Source organism: Somniosus microcephalus, chromosome 14, assembly GCF_052327205.1.
Source record: "Somniosus microcephalus isolate GS21.2 chromosome 14, FLI_Smic_1.0, whole genome shotgun sequence".
Lineage (NCBI taxonomy): Eukaryota > Metazoa > Chordata > Chondrichthyes > Squaliformes > Somniosidae > Somniosus > Somniosus microcephalus.
In genome coordinates this window covers 73,797,851-73,816,908 of record NC_141000.1, presented here as the reverse complement: position 1 = coordinate 73,816,908, position 19,058 = coordinate 73,797,851, and the positions used below count along the sequence as shown (strand labels likewise).

The 19,058-nt window shown below is 46.4% G+C and overlaps 1 protein-coding gene across 2 annotated transcripts in view; it reads left to right on the top strand.

Annotated features, from left to right (window-relative positions):
* The window catches only part of efhc2 (EF-hand domain (C-terminal) containing 2), a 210,585-nt gene extending 199,886 nt beyond the window's left edge, over positions 1–10,699 (top strand). For both annotated transcript variants that reach the window (XM_086006688.1, XM_086006687.1), the window contains one exon: positions 10,350–10,699. In XM_086006688.1, coding sequence (XP_085862814.1) covers positions 10,350–10,445 — 96 coding nt within the window. In that variant the 3' untranslated portion in view covers positions 10,446–10,699. The remainder of the gene's footprint in view (positions 1–10,349) is intronic.
* Positions 10,700–19,058: the final 8,359 nt, after the last annotated feature.

The window sequence follows — 19,058 nt, the reverse complement described above, 5'->3', positions numbered from 1 at the left end:
GGTGGTAAACCCATCACCGCGCCCCCCCCCCCCCACTGGCTGCTGCAGGTTGGCATTAACACCAGTCGTGGAGAACACAGCAGCCCAGCTATTCCACTCTTCAACATAAAAGAGAATCAGGATGAAATAAAAGGAAATTTAAACTAAAAAAGCACTTAAAAAATCAGTAAAATAATGAAAAATGTGTTTTAAAACAAGAAGTTAAGGTACCATGCATTCCCATATAAGGTGACTAAATAAGTCACTAATAGGTTTAATTTATAATCACAACTGTATTTTATAATTGGTTTGCAACTATAGAATCAGCACAAACCTAGATTCAGTTTCTGAAATATATTATACAGTGCTCTCATCTTCATGAAAATTTCACAGGACCCTGCAGTGGGAAAGTGGATACTGGCAAGGAATTCCTAAGATCTATAGGGAAAAAATTTGGTTGTTTTGCGCCTCCCATTAGCGAAATTCAGCCATGGAGGGAGTGCAGCGAAGATTCACCAAACTGATACCTGGGATGGGAGGAATGATGTATGAAGAGAGATTGGGTCGATTGGGCTTGTATTCGCTAGAGTTTAGAAGAATGAGAGGGGATCTTCTATGTTTCTATGTAACATACCAGTTGCCTTCCTAACTGCTTGCTGCACCTGCATGTTTGCTTTCAGTGACTGGTGTACAAGGACACCAAAGTCCCTTTGTACATCAACATTTCCCAATCTATCACTATTTAAATAATACTCTGCCTTTCTGTTTTTCATACCGAAGTGGATAACTTCACATTTATCCACGTCATACTGCATCTGCCATGTATTTGCCCACTCACTCAATCACCTTGAAGCCTCTTTGCATCCTCCTCAGAACTCACAATCCCACCTAGTTTTGTGTTGTCAGCAAACTTGGAAATATTACATTTGGTTCCCTCATCCAAATCACTGATATATATTGTGAATAGCTGGGGCCCAAACACTGATCCCTGCGATACCCCACTTAGAATTAAGGAACAGAAAAGGAGCTGTTACATTGCTGGATGTTTACCATAGACCCACAAATAGTGAGAAGGAGAAATGCAAAAATAATAGAGCAGTAATAGTCGGGGACTTCAATTACTTTAATATAGACTGGGGAAAAAACAGAGTAAAGAGCAAAAAGGGTGAAGAATTCCTAAAATGTGTACAGGACAACTTTCTTAAACAATATGGCCTAGAAATTCAGTGGGCTGCACCACCCGTTAGCGCCTTAAGAGGGCGCTAAGTGGGTCTGAAGCCACTGGCCACGCCTCCCGCTAAATTCAGCGGGATGCTAATGGTGGCGCTAGCCGTTAGCGCTGCACCGCTACCGATGACGTCATCGGTGTGCGCAGCGCCCCGCTGACGCCCCAATTGCGATATTTAGATGCGCCCCCTGCTTTAACGCCGGACGCTATGTGCGACCGGTTCAGGGGGGCCTACCTGCGGCGGTAGAGGCGCTAATTAAAGGAGAGGTGCGGGGCGGCCATTTTTGTTCCTGGCCGCCTGCCAGCACCTCTCCACGCTGCCGTCCCCGGCCTCCTAAACCCCCTACCCACCCCCCCCCCACGGAGTGCCGACTGCGTTCCAAGAGCCCGGCACTTCTCCTCGGTGCCGGGCTCTTTTGCCGGCACTCGCGATCCTCGGGGGCCCAGCTGGGCCCCAGATCGCGCTGCACAAGGCCCCTCCCCTTTAAGAAGGGGAGGAAGGCCTGCAGTACCGCAGCGCGACGTGCCGCAGCGTGTGGCGCTGCGGCACATTGCGCAGCGATATTCAGTTGCAGCGCCCCAAGAGGGATGCGGGGAGCCTCCAGTAGCGCCGCGCTTTCCTCTGGGGCGCTCCAACTGAATTTCCGGCGGGCAGCCGCGACTGCTTCTGGGGCGCTACTTTTAGCGCCCTGGTGAGGCTGGCGCCCCAAACGTGGCTATAGTGAATTTCTAGGCCTATGTTTCTAGTCCAACAAGGAATGAAGCCATGCTGGATCCAGTTCTGGGGAATGAAGTAGGTCAAGTGGAGTGTGTTGCAGTGGGAGAGCAACTGGGTAATTGTGATCATAATATAATTAGGTTTAAAGCAGTTATGGAAAAGGACAAAGAAAAATTAAAGGTGAAAATACCCAACTGGAAAAGAGCCAATTTCAGTGATTTGAGAAGGGATCTAGCACAGGTGGACTGGAAACAAAGATTGGCCAGGAAAACAGTAAATGAGCAATGGCAGGCCTTCAAGGCGGAGATAGTTCAGGTACAAACAACAACAGCAACTCGTATTTATATAGCACCTTTAATGTAGTAAAATGTCCCAAGGCGCTTTACAGGAGTATTATAAGAGAAAAAATTTGACACCGAGCCACATAAGGAGAAATTAGGGCAGGTGACCAAAAGCTTGGTCAAAGAGGTAGGTTTTAAGGAGCATCTTAAAGGAGGATAAAGAGAGGTAGAGAGGCGGAGAGGTTTAGGCAGGCAATTCCAGAGCTTAGCGCCTAGGCAACAGAAGGCACGGCCACCAATGGTTGAGGGATTATAATCAGGGATGCTCAAGAGGGCAGAATAAGAGGAGCACAGATGTCTCTGGGGGTTGTGGAGCTGGAGGAGATTACAGAGATAGGAGGCTGGATTTTGCCAATGGGGAGCATTTGGAGGCGGGACTCCCACTTGTCGGTTTTTAGTCCCACCTCCATCAACTTCTGGCCAACCCACGCTATTTTCCCTTGATTGACCTTGTTAAACCTGCCCAGCGGGCTTAGCAGGCCAATTAAGAGAAAGCCGGTTACAGAGAATGTCAGGCAGGGGCAGAAACCTGATTGGAAGGATTCAAACATGGAGTTGCGGGAAAGATGAGCACGAACTTGGGAGGCGACAACACGTTCAAGGAGTTTGGAGAGGAAAGGGAGGTTGGATGGTAGGTTGCAAGGACGGATGGGTCAAGGGTTGTTTTTTTGAGGAGAGGGGAGATGACGGCAGATTTGAGGGAGAGGGGGACAGTACCTGAGGAGCGAGAATGTCAGCTAACATGGGAGCCAGAAAAGGAAGTTGGGTGGTCAGCAGTTTGGTGGGAATAGGGTCGAGGGAGCAGGTAGTGGATCTCATGGACAACATGAGCGTGGAGAGGTCATGAGGGGAGATCGGAGAGCAACTGGATAAAGATGTGAGTTCCGGGCTAGGGCAGGGGGGAACCTTCGAGAAAGTTTGGCCCAGTGGACTAGGGGAAGGAAGGGAAGTGGCAGAGGTAGTTGATCGATGCTCTCAATCTTAGAGGCAAAGAAGTCCATGAGCTCCTCACACTTGTCGGAGGTGAGGGTGGAGGAGACAGGGGAGCGGGATTTAAGAAGATGCTTAGCAGTGGAGAATAGAAGCTGGGGTTTATCTTTGCATTTCAGAATGATTCTGGAATAGTGAGCAATTTTGGCAGACAAGAGCAGGACCCAATAATGCTTTAAGTGGTCCAGCCAGATCTGGTGGTGAATGACTAAACCAATTGTTCACCATATCCGTTCAAGTCTGCGTCCCTTGGACTTAAAGGAGTGATGAAGAGGGCCATACCAGGGGGCACGGCCAGGGTGAGAGAGAGTAATTATTTTAATAGGGACTAGGGCATTGAAGGTGGTGGTGAGGGTGTGGTTGAGCAGATCGGTAGCTGCAGAAATGTTGTGGTGAATGGAGGGCCAAAGGCTGGACAGTTGAGATTTCGAAAGTGCAGTTGTAAGAGAGTTGGGAGAGAATTTTTTCCAGGGGCAGACAGAGAAGGAAGTAGGGTTGGGGGGTAGGGGAAGGAGGATGTGGGTGGAGAGCGATATGAGGAAGTGGTCAGAGATGGCCTTATCTGCGATTGACACGATAGGAGTAGCGAGGCCACGAGAGATGGTGAGGTCGAGGGGGTGGCCATGGATATGGGTTGGGGAGTTTACATGGAGGGAGAGATTAAGGGAGGATAGGAGTCTGGTGAACTCAGAGGAGACAGAGCATGATGAATTGAGATGGAGGTGAAATCACCGAGGATGAGAAGTCGCTCGGTGCAGAGGCTGAGGGATGAAAACAGTGAAGATATCTCAGTGATAAAATTTTTATGGTACTTGTGTGGGCGATAGAAAATGAGAATTTTAAATGAGAGATGAGAGGGGTGGAATAAGGTGAGATGCTCAAAGGAGGAGATAGTGCCGGAGGAATAGGGGGACAGATCAAGGTGTGATTTGGTGATGAGAGCCACACTGCCACCACGGCGGTCTGAGCGGGGCCAGTGGTGGAAGGTATAGCCAGGTGGGAAGCTTCATTTAAGGGTAAGGTGTCATCACCCCTCAACCAAGTTTTCGTCAGGGCCATGATATCGATGTAATCATCCACAATAAGCTCATGGATGGCAAGGGCCTTGTTCACAAATGAACAGACATTCTGAAACCAAACATATTCCCATAAGGAGGAAAGATGGGGCATCCAAAGCTAGAGCTCCCTGGATGACAAAGGAAGTAGATGTTAAAATAAAACAGAAAAAGATTTATGACAAATGTCAGGTACAGAATACAATCAAAAACCTGGCAGAATACAGAACTGACGAAAGGTCATTGACCTGAAACATTAACTCTGTTTCTCTCTCCAGAGATGCTGCCTGACCTGCTGAGTATTTCCAGTATTTTCTGTTTTTATTTCAGAGTTCCAGCATCCACGGTATCTTGCTTTTGCTTTATAAACTGCTTTGTTAAACTGTCCTGCCACCTTCAAAGATTTGTGCACAAACACCTCCAGATCACTCTATTCTTGCATCAACTTTAAAATTGTACCATTTAGCTTGTATTGTCTCTCCTCATTCTTCCTACCAAAATGTATCACTTCACACTTTTCTGCATTGAATTTCATCTGCCATGTGTCTGCCCATTCCACCAACTTGTCTATGTCCTCTTGAAGTTTATTACTATCTTCTTCACTGTTTACTACACTTTCAAGTTTCATGTCATCTGCAAGTTTTGAAATTGTGCCCTGTACCCCCAAGTCCAAGTCATTAATGTATATCCAAAACAGCTGTGGTCCTAGTACTGAACCCTTGGGAACTCCACTGTGTACCTCCCTCCAGTCCGAAAAACAGCCATTCACCACAACTCTCTGTTTTCTATCCTTTAGCCAATTTTATCCCATGGGCTTCAATTTTGCTCCAAGCCTAATATGTGGTACTTTATCAAACGCCTTTTGAAAAACCACATACATATCAAATGCACTGCCCTCATCCACCCTTTCTGTTACCTCATCAAAAATAAGGTAACAGAGTACTTTGCATCTGTCTTCACAAAAGAAGAGGATTAAGTTAATGTCTGAGTAGAGGAAGGGGAAGTAGAGATATTCAATAGGATAAAAACTGATAGAAAGGAGGTGCTAAATAGGTTGACATCACTCAAAATTAACAAGTCACCCAGTCCAGATTGAATGCATCCTAGGTTGCTGAGGGAAGCTAGGATGGAGATAGCAGAAGCTCTGATCACAATCTTTCAATCCTCTTTGTTTATTGGCGTGGTGCCAGAGGACTGGAGGATTGCAAATATTACATTCCTGCTCAAAAAAGGAGAGAGGGATAAACCTGGTAACTACATGTCAATCGGTCTAACATCAGTGGTGGGAAAACTACTAGAGACCATTGTCAAGGACAAAGTTCATTTTCACTTGGAGAAGATAGGTTAATAAGGGACAGCCAACATGGATTTGTTAAAGGCAAATCGTGTCTGACTAACCTGATTGAGTTCTTTGATGAAGTAACAGAGAGGGTTGATGAAGGTAGTGTAGTTGATGTTGTATATATGGGCTTTCAAAAGGCATTTGATAAAGTATCTCATAACAGACCTATTCGGAAAATAGAAACACATGGTATTAAAGGGACAGTGGTAACTTGGCATGAAATTGGCTAAGGGATAGGAGGCAGAGAGAAATGGTGAACGGGTGTTTTTCTGACTGGAGAGAAGTATGCAGTGGGGTCCCCCAGGGTTCGGTATTAGCACCATTGCTTTTCTTGTCATATATAAATGACCTGGGCTTGGATATAGAGAGAACAATTTTATAGTTTGTGGACGATATAAAACTTGGCAACATAGTAAATAGTGAGGATGATAGTAGCAGACTTCAGGAGGACATAGACAGACTGGTGAAGTGGGCAGACACATGACAGATGCAATTTAATGCAGATAAGTACGAAGTTATGCACTTTGGGAGAACTAACATGGAGATGCAGTATAATCTAAATGGTACTATTTTGAGGGTGGTGCAAGAACAGAGGGACCTGGGGGTGCATATTCACAAATCTTTGACGGTGGTAGGCTAAGTTGAGAAGGCGGTTAAGAAAGTGTATGGGATACTTGGCTTTGTTAATTGAAAAATAGAAACATAGAAGATAGGAGCAGGAGTAGGCCATTCGGCCCCTCGAGCCTGCTCCGCCATTCAATGAGATCATGGCTGATCATCCAAATTCAGTACCCTGTCCCTGCCTTCTCCCCATATCCCTTGATCCCTTTAGCCTTAAGAAATATATCTAACTCCTTCTTGAATATATTTAATGAATTGGCCTCAACTGCCTTCTGTGGTAGAGAATTCCACAGGTTCACCACTCTTTGGGTGAAGAAATTCCTCCTCATCTCTGTCCTAAATGGCTTACCCCTTATCCTTAGACTGTGACCCCTGGTTCTGGACTCCCCGGCCATCGGGAACATCCTTCCCGCATCAAGTCTGTCTAGTCCTGTTAGAATGTTATAAGTTTCAATGAGATCCCCTCTCATTCTTCTAAACTCCAGCGAGTATAAGCCCAATCGACCCAATTTCTCCTCATACGTCATTCCTGCCATCCCAGGTATCAGTCTTGTGAAGCTTCACTGCACTCCCTCCATGGCAAGAACATCCTTCCTCAGATAAGGCGACCAAAACTGCACACAATACTCAAGATGTGGTCTCACCAAGGCCCTGTACAACTGCAGCAAGACATCCTTGTTCCTGTACTCGAACCCTCTCGCTATGAAGGCCAACATACCATTTGCCTTCTTAACCGCCTGCTGCACCTGCATGTTTACCTTCAGCGACTGGTGCACAAGGACACCCAGGTCTCGTTGCACTTCCCCTTTTCCCAATCTATTGCCGTTCAGATAATAATCTGCCTACCTGTTTTTGCCACCAAAGTGGATGACCTCGCATTTATCCACATTATACTGCCTCTGCCATGCATCTGCCCAATCACCCAACCTGTCCAAATCATACTGGAGTTACTCGGCATCCTCCTCACAGCACACACGCCTACCCAGCTTTGTGTCATCTGCAAACTTGGAGATATTACATCTAGTTCCCTTGTCTAGATCATTAATATATATTGTGAATAGCTGGGGTCCTAGGACCGATCCCTGCAGTACCACCACTTGGAAAAAGACCCGTTTATTCCAACTCTTTGCTTCCTGTCTGCCAACCAGTTCTCTATCCAAGTCAGTACCTTGCCCCCAATCCCATGTGCCTTAACTTTACACGTTAATCTCTTATGCGGGACCTTATCGGAAGCCTTCTGAAAGTCCAAATACACCACATCCACTGGTTCTCCCTTATCTATTTTACCAGTTACATCCTCAAAAAATTCCAGTAGATTAGTCAAGCATGATTTACCTTTTGTAAATCCATGTTGACTTTGTCCGATCCTGTCACTGTTTCCCAAGTGCTCTGCTATTGCATCTTTTATAATGGACTCTAGCATTTTCCCCACTACCGATGTTAGGCTTACCGGTCTATAATTCCCCATTTTCTCTCTACCACCTTTTTTGAATAGTGGGGTAACATTAGCGACCCTCCAATCCATGGGAACTGTTCCAGAGTCTATAGAATTTTGGAAGATAACCAGCAATGCATCTACTATTTCTAAGACCACTTCCTTAAGTACCCTAGGATGTAGATTATCAGGCCCTGGGGATTTATCAGCCTTCAATCCCATCAATTTCCCTAACACCATTTCCCTACAAATACTGATTTCTTTCAGTTCCTCCCTCTCATTTGACCCTATGTTCCCCAACATCTCTGGGAGGTTATTTGTGTCCTCCTTTGTGAAGACAGATCCAAAGGCCTAGAAATTCGGTGGGCTGCGCCACCAGTTAGCGCCTAAAGAGGGCACTCAGTGGCTTTAGCGCCACTGGCCACGCCTCCCACGGTATTTAGCGGGGCGCTAATGGCGGTGTTAGCCTGTAGCGCTGCGCCCCCACCGATGACATCATCGGTGTGCGCAGCGCCCCGCTACCAGCCCGATCGCAATATTTGGTTGCGCCCGCCTCTGTAACGCCGGTCGCAAATCGCGCCCGGTTCACGGGGCCTGCCTGTGGTGGTAGTGACGCAAATTAAGGTGGAGGTGCGGGGCGGCCATTTTTTTTGGTGGCCGCCTGCCAGCACCTCCGTCCCCGGCCTCCTGATTCCCCCCCCCCCCCCCGGCAGTGCCGGCTGTGTCCCGAGAGCCCGGCACTTCTCCTCGGTGCTGGGCTCTTTTGCTGGCACTCGCGATCGGTCATCACGCTGGTGCAGGCCCCTCCCCCTTAAGAAGGGGAGGAAGGCCTGCAGTACCGCAGCGCGCCGTGCCACAGCGTGTGGTGCTGCGGCGCGTTGCGCTGCGATATTCAGTTTCAGCGCCCCAAGAGGGACGCGGGGCGCCTCGAGCAGCGCCCCGCGTCCCTCTTGGGACACTCACTGAATTTCCGGCGGGCGCAACGGCTCCGTTCGCAGCGGTAATTCCGGCGCCCAGGCGAGCTTGGTGCCCCGTTTGGGGCTCCACCGAATTTCTAGGCCAAAGTATGTATTTAATTTGTCTGCCATTTCTTTGTTCCCCATTATAAATTCCCCTGATTCTGACTGCAAGGGACCTACGCTTGACTTCATCAATCTTTTTCTCTTCACATATCTATAGAAGCTTTTACAGTCAGTTTTTATGTTCCCTGCAAGCTTACTCTCATATTCTATTTTCCCCCTCTTAATTAATCCCTTTGTCCTCTGTTGAATCCTAAACTGCTCCCAATCCTCAGGTTTACTGCTTTTTCTGGCCAATTTATATGTCCTCTCCTTGGATCTTATGCTATCCCTAATTTCCCTTGTTAGCCACAGTTGATTCACCTTTTTTGTTTTATTTTTATGCTAAACAGGGATAGGGGCATCGAATACAAAAAGAAGGAAGTCATGCTAAACCTTTACAAATCACTAGTTAGGCCTCAGCTGGAGTATTGTGTACAAATCTGGGCACCACACTTTAGGAAGGATGCCAAGGCCCTGGAGAGGGTACGGAGGAGGTTTACCAGGATGATACCAGGGAGTTCAGTTATGTGGAGAGATTTGAGAAGCTGGGACTATTCTCCTTCAAGCAGAGAAGGTTAAAGGGAGAGCTAATAGGGGTATTCAAAATGATGAGGGGTTTTAATAGAGCATGTAGGGTGAAACTACTTCCTCTGGCAAGTGGGTTGGTAAGCAGAGGTCATTGATTTAAAATAATTAGCAGAAGAACTAGAGGGGAAATGAGGAGAAATTTCTTCACACAGAGGGTTCTTATGGTTTGGAATACACTACCTGAAAGGGTAGTAAAATCAGATTCCATAGGAACTTTTAAAAGGCAATTGGACATGTACTCGAAGAGGACTAATTTGCAGGGTTATGGGAAAAAGCTGGGTTGTGGGACTAAATTGGACAGCTCTTTCAAAGAGCTGGCACAGGCATGGTGGGCCGACTTACCTCCTTCTGTGCTGTAAGATTCTCTTTCTATGATTCTTATTATAACACCTCTCTGTCTTGTGATTTAACACAGGAGAAAGCAGTTCCCAAAATTGATATGAAGCGCTAGGGTGGAGAGTGGGCAGATTGCCTGATGGGTACTGGAATTTGCCCCATGTAACATGCACAGTAAATTTCAGTGGGGGAGGGGGAGAGGGCGTGTCCTTCACCTGCCTCCCCTATGTCAAGAAGGAACATCTGGGTAAGTTCCTAGGCTACCAAGAGCCAATTACACCCTTATAAAGCCTTGATGGGATTCTCACCACCTGAGAGCAGGCGTGCATTCCATTGAGGCCCTTGGGATGGTGCCAGATAAAGGACTCTACAGGTGTGAACAGCTTGTCTCAAGTATTTAAATGAAACTATCCTGGGGATTTCAGATGGGACCTGCAACCTTCATGCTGGCTGAAGAGGCCTTCCGCTCCATTGCACTTGCGCTGACGTGGTGGGCCCATTCAAATTTAACCCCTAAAATTAAAGGAAAATTGGTGTGATTTATAGTAAAGTTCTCATCAGGATATGGGAGCACATTTATAAGCCTTTCTGCTGAATTCCTGGATTCCCATGTAGAGTCTGTACTAAGTTTTCTTCCTGCTGTTTGTTGTTTCAGTTTGACAATGCCGGGCATGGAGAGTTTCCAATTAAGCAAGTGAAGAGCATCAACTATATAGCTTTCATCGAAGATATGTTTGGCAAGCAGGAGTAAAGTGACACAACACAGGTCTTACATAAAAATCGTACAGAACTAACTTTTTGAAAGCTCCACTAAGCCAATGCTTGTTTCATTATAGAATTTTAGCATGTGTGAAAAGCCATCAATGCCTTTCAGTAATTCAAGTTAGAAATCAGCCCAAAACAATGAAAGGACAAGAACTTCACCATATGGCTTCTCCATGTAAGTGTTTAGCTTGGGTCTAATAGATTAATTAACTGACAATAAATATATATTTTAAAACTTCATACAGCTTTGTGGGTGACATTTATTCACACCAAAATAACTTTCTGGAGCAATGACTGAAGTCTCGAGGTGGATTTCCGTCTCCCTTCTTCCCCGTTTTTCTACATAAACGGGGTGGTGACGGAATGAAAATTGGAACATATATTGCCGACTTACTGTTGCCATTTTCAAGTGGGCCTCGAATTGGACAACCAGTGATCCCGCCGGAAACAGGTAGAAGCTTGATAAATATATTTAAATTAGGGTTCAATGTCATAATTAGGACCCAGATGCCATTTTCATGCGGTATATGGCAGGAAATGACCCGTTCCAGTAATATTTAAAGGGATACTCACCTGCTCTCATTTAAATCACTGTAATGCTTGGCAGACAACTTGCTTGTATTTCGTTTTTTGGGTGCAGAATTGTTTTTCTTTGCTTGTAGTGGGTGGACAACATTCAGAAAGCTTAAGGGGGGAGTGGGTACTGGCAATGCTCTTTTTCTGAAAATGGAAACCCTTTTTGGCCATTCATTCTGACTAGAGGAAGAGGCGCAACAGTAGCAGGCATAAGGAGTATATGATGCTGCAGCTGCAGGGAGGCAATGCAATGCAGGGGAAGGAAAGCTTGTAGAAATCCTTATCCTCCCAATAGGGTGGTATATAGGCCCAGAGTAACATATCTTCACTTCTCAGAGCAGCAATGCATAAGGAGGTTGTACTTAATCAGGGAGGCTGTCACAGACCTGTGTCGCTTCTTGCAGCCAGATCTGTAACCACTGCCACAGTCGGCAGTGCACTGTCAAAGCCACTATACAGTCCTGAACTTCTTTGCCTCCAGCTCCATCCAGGTTGCAACAGGGTTTATCGTCAACATCAGTCTGCAGTTCATGCTTGCATTAAGCAGGTGACTGATGCCATGTTTGCTAAAACTAATACAATCATCACATTCCCAATGGATAACCGGAAACAACACATGCAACACTCGGCTCATGATGTTTCTTCGCAAATGAGCATGGCTCGAGTTTAAGGCTCCAGCTAAATCCCATAACTTGTAGAGAGATCAAATTCATAGCTTATAGTGGTTATCATGTTCGCCTTACAAGCGAAAGGTCCCTGGTTCGAAACCAGGCAGAAACGTTTTAACGACAGATGCAGGTGAGTTTGTAATTGGAAATAAGGAAATGACAGACTTGTTAAATAATTACTTTGTATCAGTCTTCACAGTAGAGGAGGAGGATAAAGTACGAGGAAAACAAAGAATAAATGAAGGGCAGGAGGGGACTTACTAAATTTAATATAAGTAAAAAAAATGTATGAGAGAAAATAATGAGACTGAAGATTGACATATATCCAGGACTTGATGGTTTCCACCACAGGGTATTAAAGGAAGTAGGTGAGGAAATTGTAGATGCTTTAGTCATGATCTTCCAAAGCTCTCTTGATTCAGATATTGTTACCTTAAATTGGAAAATTGCCACTGTCACTCCGGGATCAACTCTGTGGAATTTCTCAGCCTATTTGATTTATGTTTTATTGATCCTAAACTACTACTACCTTTATGTGCTTCCCCAGTAACTGAGCATCTTGGCACTGAAATAGCTGTCTAGCTCCTTGAGCTGGGTCTTGAGAAGTCCCAGCTACTGACTGAGGTAGCAGGAAGTTCTGATATAAAACTGTCCAGAGAGAAAGCAACCTTCTTCACTGCAAGTTCCAGCCATGCCCCTGCTGCTGGTTCCTGGCTCACTTTGTCCATAGATCTATATGATAACAGATCTGATAGCACCTATGAGATTTAGGAAGCTCTTGATGATGCTTCTCTTAATCTGATCTACTATGGACTCCCCTGCATAAGTCCCTGGAGTTACCACTCCTCCAGGGTGCAATGCAGTGCGCTGAATATATCCATGTACAGATGCAGACTTCTTCACTGCCTTCAGGTGTCCATTGTGAAGGTAATGTACTGGTTTTCTCTGGTAAGGAGGGCATTGGTGAACTGTTTGATGCAGATTGGAAGATATGGGAGTTGTCCCCTGCAGCACCCTGAAATGAGCCCAACAGGCAGCAGGTCTTGTTGCAGGAGGCTGCAGAGATTAGCAATAGCCTGCTCGGTGAAGCGCAGCCTCCTCATGCACTGCTCCTCGGGGATATCCAGGAAGGTGACGGCCTATAGACCCTGTGGGTTGGGTAAGGCCTTCTACGAGCAGCCCCTCTGATCTGTTGCCTTCTAACAGGCTATTTTGCTGCTGGTCCTTGTTGTTGAGGCTACTGTTGCTGCTGCTGTTGCTATAACTCTCCCTGTTCCTCCAAGTCTAGAATGGCACCCATGATAAGCTATGAATGCTTATTTAGTGTAAGTAAAGCAAAAAAGATCAGAAACAAGCAATGTTCAGTCTCAAAAATACCTTGGAAATCCAAAAGGCACAATAATACACAGATGCCAATGATCTGAGTGCTTGCACCTGACTGCCTCTTTAAATAGTGCTTCCAGTTAGCCTCTGAAACCAATTACCCGAGATTTTATTCAGTAGCTTGGGCATTGGGTGGGACTTCCAATTTATAATGTTAAAAAGGGGGTAGGTGTCATAATTACATCATGGGACCCTGATTTGCATGTTTTCATGAGGTGCCCGCCTGCTTCCGGCAGGCACTTCTGCCATCTAAGAAAACAACGTGATTTTCAGAGGTGGTTTTAACTCCGCGGTTGTCCATTGTAGGGGGTTTTGTTCCAGGGGCTTATTGTAGGTCAGCCAGTTATGTTTTCCTGAGCTGCCCTGCCCGCTGTGCGGTTGCGAATCGCTTTCCCCTTCCTGATTCTGAGCTCAGGACTTATCGAGTGGTAACAAGGACAAACAAACAGACCAGTGGATTGGTGCAAGGAAAACCAATGTTTATTAATTAGAAAAGCTAACACTACAAGAAAAACAGTATTATACAGAAGATAAAAGAAATCGCTATGGATGCAATACAGTTTTACACTTAACGGGAGAAGAAACGGACACAACGAGGGAAAAATTCTAAAATCACAATTTTGTAATACCCCTTTAACTCCCACCCTTACACCTAGCTAGGTTGTCTTGTGACGGCCAGAAAGATAATGCTCACCAATGAAACAGATGAAAAGGCCTGGCCCTTGTGCCCCGCTGCTGCCATCGAAATGTGCTTGCGATGCTTTCTAGATGGTTTTCCTTCTTGGTTGCTAGCAGACAAACAGGACACTGGGCCGAGGCGAAGAGAGAGAGAGAGAGGTGCTGGGCCGCCCCAGTTATATCCTCTCGGCAATGGGTCATTATCGCGCCTCATCAGTCCGTTCCATTGTCCGATTTGGGCTCGAAAATGTAAGACGAGGACCTTGATTTTGGCTCATTTACGTTGATGGCACCAATCAGTACCACAACTGCCTTTCCATTGTTTTCTGAATGTCCTTAATTGTTCTGAATGTTCCCCAATTGTTCTGAATGTTCCTCAAGCAACTGGGACTATCTCCGCCCGAACTTAGATTGTGTAGGCAAACAATTGATAACCTGCCTCAGGGCGTGAATACAACTGAGCTTGCCTCACTGCATTGTTCAAATTAAACATGCAGTCTGTGAAGCTATCAGAAAATCCATATGGATGCCGCAGGCCCTTTGGCTATGTGTCTGACCGCAGCCATTTTGAGAGGCCCTGGATTTTTAAAACACAGTCACTCCAAGGTTTCTTTAATAACTCCAATTAATCTTCGGGGGGGTGAACATATGAAATTTTGCGAATCCCTTCACCATTTCTCATTGGACGGGTTGTGTTAAAGTCACTCCCCATGTGTCAATCTCTCATCTACACAATCTGTATCACCCTGAATTAACATAGCTGGGCTAGTGAGTCATGACAGAGTAAGCTAATTTCTCCTGGCTGTGCTGGATGTTGAAGGTTGTGGCATTGGTCCCTGCTCTCTCTCTGCAGCATCTTTCATGCTTTTAACTTCTGTGGAGATAAGAAGAATGAGTAAAGCATTGAGTTTCCTGCTGACCACGTTTTTCCTATTTTTCTCAGGTAAAGGCCTCTTCAGAGTATGAGCCTCAAAAAACAGAAACCATTTCTGATCTTTGACCATTAACACATAGTCAACACATTTTTTATTCATTCACGGGATGTGGGCATCACTGGCAAGGCCAAAATTTATTGTCCATCCCTAATTGCCCTTGAGAAGGTGGTGGTGAGCCGCCTTCTTGAGCTGCTGCAATCCGTGTGGTGAAGGTACTCCCACAGTGCTGTTACATAGGGAGTTCCAGGATTTTGACCCAGCGACAATGAAGGAACGACGATATATTTCCAAGTCAGGATGGTGTGTGACTTGGAGAGTAACTTGGAGGTGGTGGTGTTCCCATGAGCCTGCTGCCCTTGTCCTTCTAGGTGGTAGAGGTTGCGGATTCGACTGTGGGTGCAGGCCCTCCCACACCTCTGTCCCCTACAGCATTAACTGAGTGAGTCTCCAGGATTTGCATCACCTCCTAATGAACTTCATTCTGTAGGCTGTCCTCAGAAATTGCGCACAATCTTTTCTTGCATTACAAAAGAATGCTTATTACTTTCAGTCACAGACAGTTTAATTTGACAATAATTTGAGAATTCTCATCACTTCTCTTATGGAATTTCCTCAGAGATACTGAGACTTCAACAAGCCTGCATGCATTGCAGAATGAATAAAGAAAGATTTGGATTTAAATAGTGCCTTTCACAACCTAAGTACATCCCAATGCGCTTTAGAGCCAATTAAGTGCTTTTTGAACGATAGCAAACTGTTGTAATGTAACAAATGTGGCACCAATTTGCACACAAGGTCCCACAACCAGCAATGAATTAAATGACCAGACCATCTGTTTTTTAGTGATGTTGGTTTGCAGAATGCTATGTCCATTTAATTGAAATCTTCCATGCGCAAGTGTCACTGTAGTTCATTTATATACAATGTGATACTTTTTGGTATGTGAATGCACTTTTAGGATAAATATAGGTCTACTGTCTGAAATGTACAAAATATACATTAAAAGCAGCTTGCAGCCATAATACTTACCTCTGCTGTCCTTGTGAGGTTATTAAACTTTGCCCTGCAGAAGAGAGGGGCCTAGAAATTCGTTTCAGGCAGTGGCTCAAAACAGGCAGTATCGGATCGGCTGCTTGTTACACTTAGGGCTAGAAATTCACTTTGGGCCCGCCAGCTGGCTAGCGCCCAGAAGTTAGCGCTGCGCGCGGAGCCAGTTGCGCCCGTCGGAAATTCAGTTTCTGCGCCCCAAGTCAAAACCGGCCGCTATTCCAGGGTGTGCCCGCCCCCGCTTGGGGCGCTGAAACTGAATTTCGGCGCGCTAGGTGCCGCAGCACCACCCGCTGTGGAGCGGCAGGCTGCGGTACTGCAGGCCTTCCTCCTTCTCTTAAGGGGGAGGTGCCTGCAACGGGGAGATCGCCGCTTGATAGTGCCGGCAAATGAGCCCGGCACCACGGAGAAGTGCCGGGCTCCCGGAAAACAGCCGGCAATGCCGGGGGGGGGTGTGGAGGAGGCCGGGGAAGGAGGTGCGGGCAGGCGGCCGCCGAAAAAGCGGCCGGCCGCACCTCCGCCTTAACTCGCCCCACTAAGGCTGCAGGATGGCCCCGTCTTCACATCGTTGTTTGCGGCCGCTGCGGAAGAAGTGGCCGCAACTAAATATGGGGGTCGGGCCGGTAGCGGGGTGGAACCGGGGCACTGCGCACACTGATGACGTCATCGGTGTCGGCGCAGCGCTACCTGCTACCACCGCCATTACCGCAGCGCTGAATATCAGCGCAAACTCCTCAAGTGGCGCAGAAGCCCTCTTTGGGTGGTAACTAGGCGCAAAGCCCACTGAATTTCTAGGCCATAGTGCCTGATATTCAGATCCATTAACTGCAATGGAACTGAATAACAGGCGCTGCGTATAATGGGCGGCCGCCACCGCCTGAGGCGAATTTCTAGGCCAGGGTCTTTGCGGATTAGGGAGCTGCCATTCGCTACCTGGTCCACTTCCTTCTACATGGTTTGGCTGCTGTATTGGCAGGTCTCTTGTCAGCCCTGTGCCTAATTTCAGTAAGAAGAATATTTATATCACTTTCTGAGAAGTTTGTTGCTCACTTACTTGTTTCTATCGAAGTCATTACTTCACCTTCCTGTATCCTGATTCTGCTTTAGGATTAGGCCAGCTTCAGCAGCTGCACCCTCAGAAGTACTTGCTCCACCCTTTCATATTTTCTGGGTTTCCCAGGTGCAGTGCAGCAATTGCTGGCAGGATTTGTACCTTTGTCCTGCCCGTTGTGGAATCGTGAGCAGAAGAGACCCTGACAGGTAAGTTTTTTAGGTTTCCTTGTGGGCCGGGAGGTGCTGGAGTGCTTACCTGGGCCTCACAAGGAAGCCTTGGGGATCCCTTCTTCCCCCCTCCCCTGATCACCTTCGCCCCCGATGCCCCCTTACCTGACATACTGCAGATCCTCGGCTGCAGCCTCCTGCCTGTGATCCTCCATTCCCGCCTGCCAGTGATGTAATACATCTGGCCAGGTTCAGGCGGGACTCTGACGTAAGTTATGGTAACGAGGCCTGGATGTGAAGATCGGTCGGTCCTCCACGTCCCTGGACTCCCCGGGTGCACCGCCTGCTTTGGGTTTATGCGCACCGTACCCACCCCTCCCTTTAAAATCGGGGCCATAATTCATGTATGACTCTAGCTGATTATTCTGATACTGATGGATATTTGAAAGGACTGAAGTAGTGTGGTGTAGTCTAAGCAAAAGCAATGACTCCTGCAACTTTAATTATTATTTAATATAAATAAATAAGAGTAATATCTGAAACTTGTTTTCTCATTTTTGTTCGGTGCCCATTTATCGCATATTCTGTGTAAGCTGGACTAAAGCGTGCCTCACAGCACAGGCACAACTGTTCAAAAAATACAATGCATCTTGTTAGATTTGGTGCTTTTCACTAGCGTTAGTGCAATTTGTTTTCCTGACTTTAATGATTTTTTTCACAGTTGAGTGCTCTGCTGTAATGCCCAGCAGGCTATGCAGTACTGGATGTTGACAGAGGTCTGCGCTTCAGTGACAGAACTGATGTTTTCCCAGTACACAGAGGGAAGCATTAATGTGTCCTCTATCTCTGACTTGAAACCAGGCCTCTGAGCTGTCAAGGATAATGTGTAATTAAGTTGTGGCTACTTGTCATCCAAAGGCACTTAACTGAAACATGGGGGCCCGATTCTCCTTTGTACATTTGGGTCAAAACATAATTAGAGAGTGGGAAAATAACAATTGGTCAATAGAACAAGTATAAACACGGCTCCCATCCATTTCGTAAATGTTTCCTTGTATCAGCTTAGGGCCCAAAAATACATGGGTCAGTAACTATAGGACTTATACCAGGACTGTGCCCGCTGTTGGTCTTTTTAATTCCAAACGCTATTATCTTTACCTTAAGTTTCTTATATGGTACCTTATCAAATGCTTCTTGAAAACCTATACTAGCCATCTATTTCCTTTGGCATTTATTCAATGACGTCTGTATGCTTTTTAAAAATCCATGCTGACTGGCTCTGATTAACACATGTTTTTTCAAGGGGATGAAATTTCTCAGGGCTTCTTTCGATCCGCTACCGTAACTTTGGCGGAAAACCTGACTGGGATTTCACTCACCTCAGCAGGCAATGTCGGTGGCGGGTCGCGGCCCCGCTGCTGGCTCCATCCCGCTGCCTAAAATGAACTTCCATTGATGGGGCTTGTTAAACATAGAAACATAGAAGATAGGAGCAGGAGTAGGCCATTCAGCCCCTCGAGCCTGTTCCGCCATTTAATGAGATCATGGCTGATCATCCAAATTCAGTACCCTATGTCATAAATCGCAACTTCTACAAGAAGTACTACTGAACGGCCAGCTGAGGGCGCCGCCCGAGGAGTATAAATACTCAGGCATGGGCCCACCTTGGCCAGAGACAGTCTGGAAACAGGAAGCTAGTGACTACTAACTAGACCTCCATGTTTTGTTACAACTCGATTAAAGCCTTGCTTTATGTACAACCAAGTGCACAGTGAGTCTTTATTACGTCACCCTGTCCCTGCTTTCTCCCCATATCCCTTGATCCCTTTAGCCTTAAGAAATATATCTAACTCCTTCGTGAATATATTTAATGAATTGGCCTCAACTGCCTTCTGTGGTAGAGAATTCCACAGGTTCACCACTCTCTGGGTGAAGAAATTCCTCCTGATCTCTGTCCTAAATGGCTTACCCCTTATCCTTAGACTGTGACCCCTGGTTCTGGACTCCCCCGCCATTGGGAACATCCTTCCTGCATCTAGTCTGTCTAGTCCTGTTAGAATTTTATAAGTTTCAATGAGATCCCCTCTCATT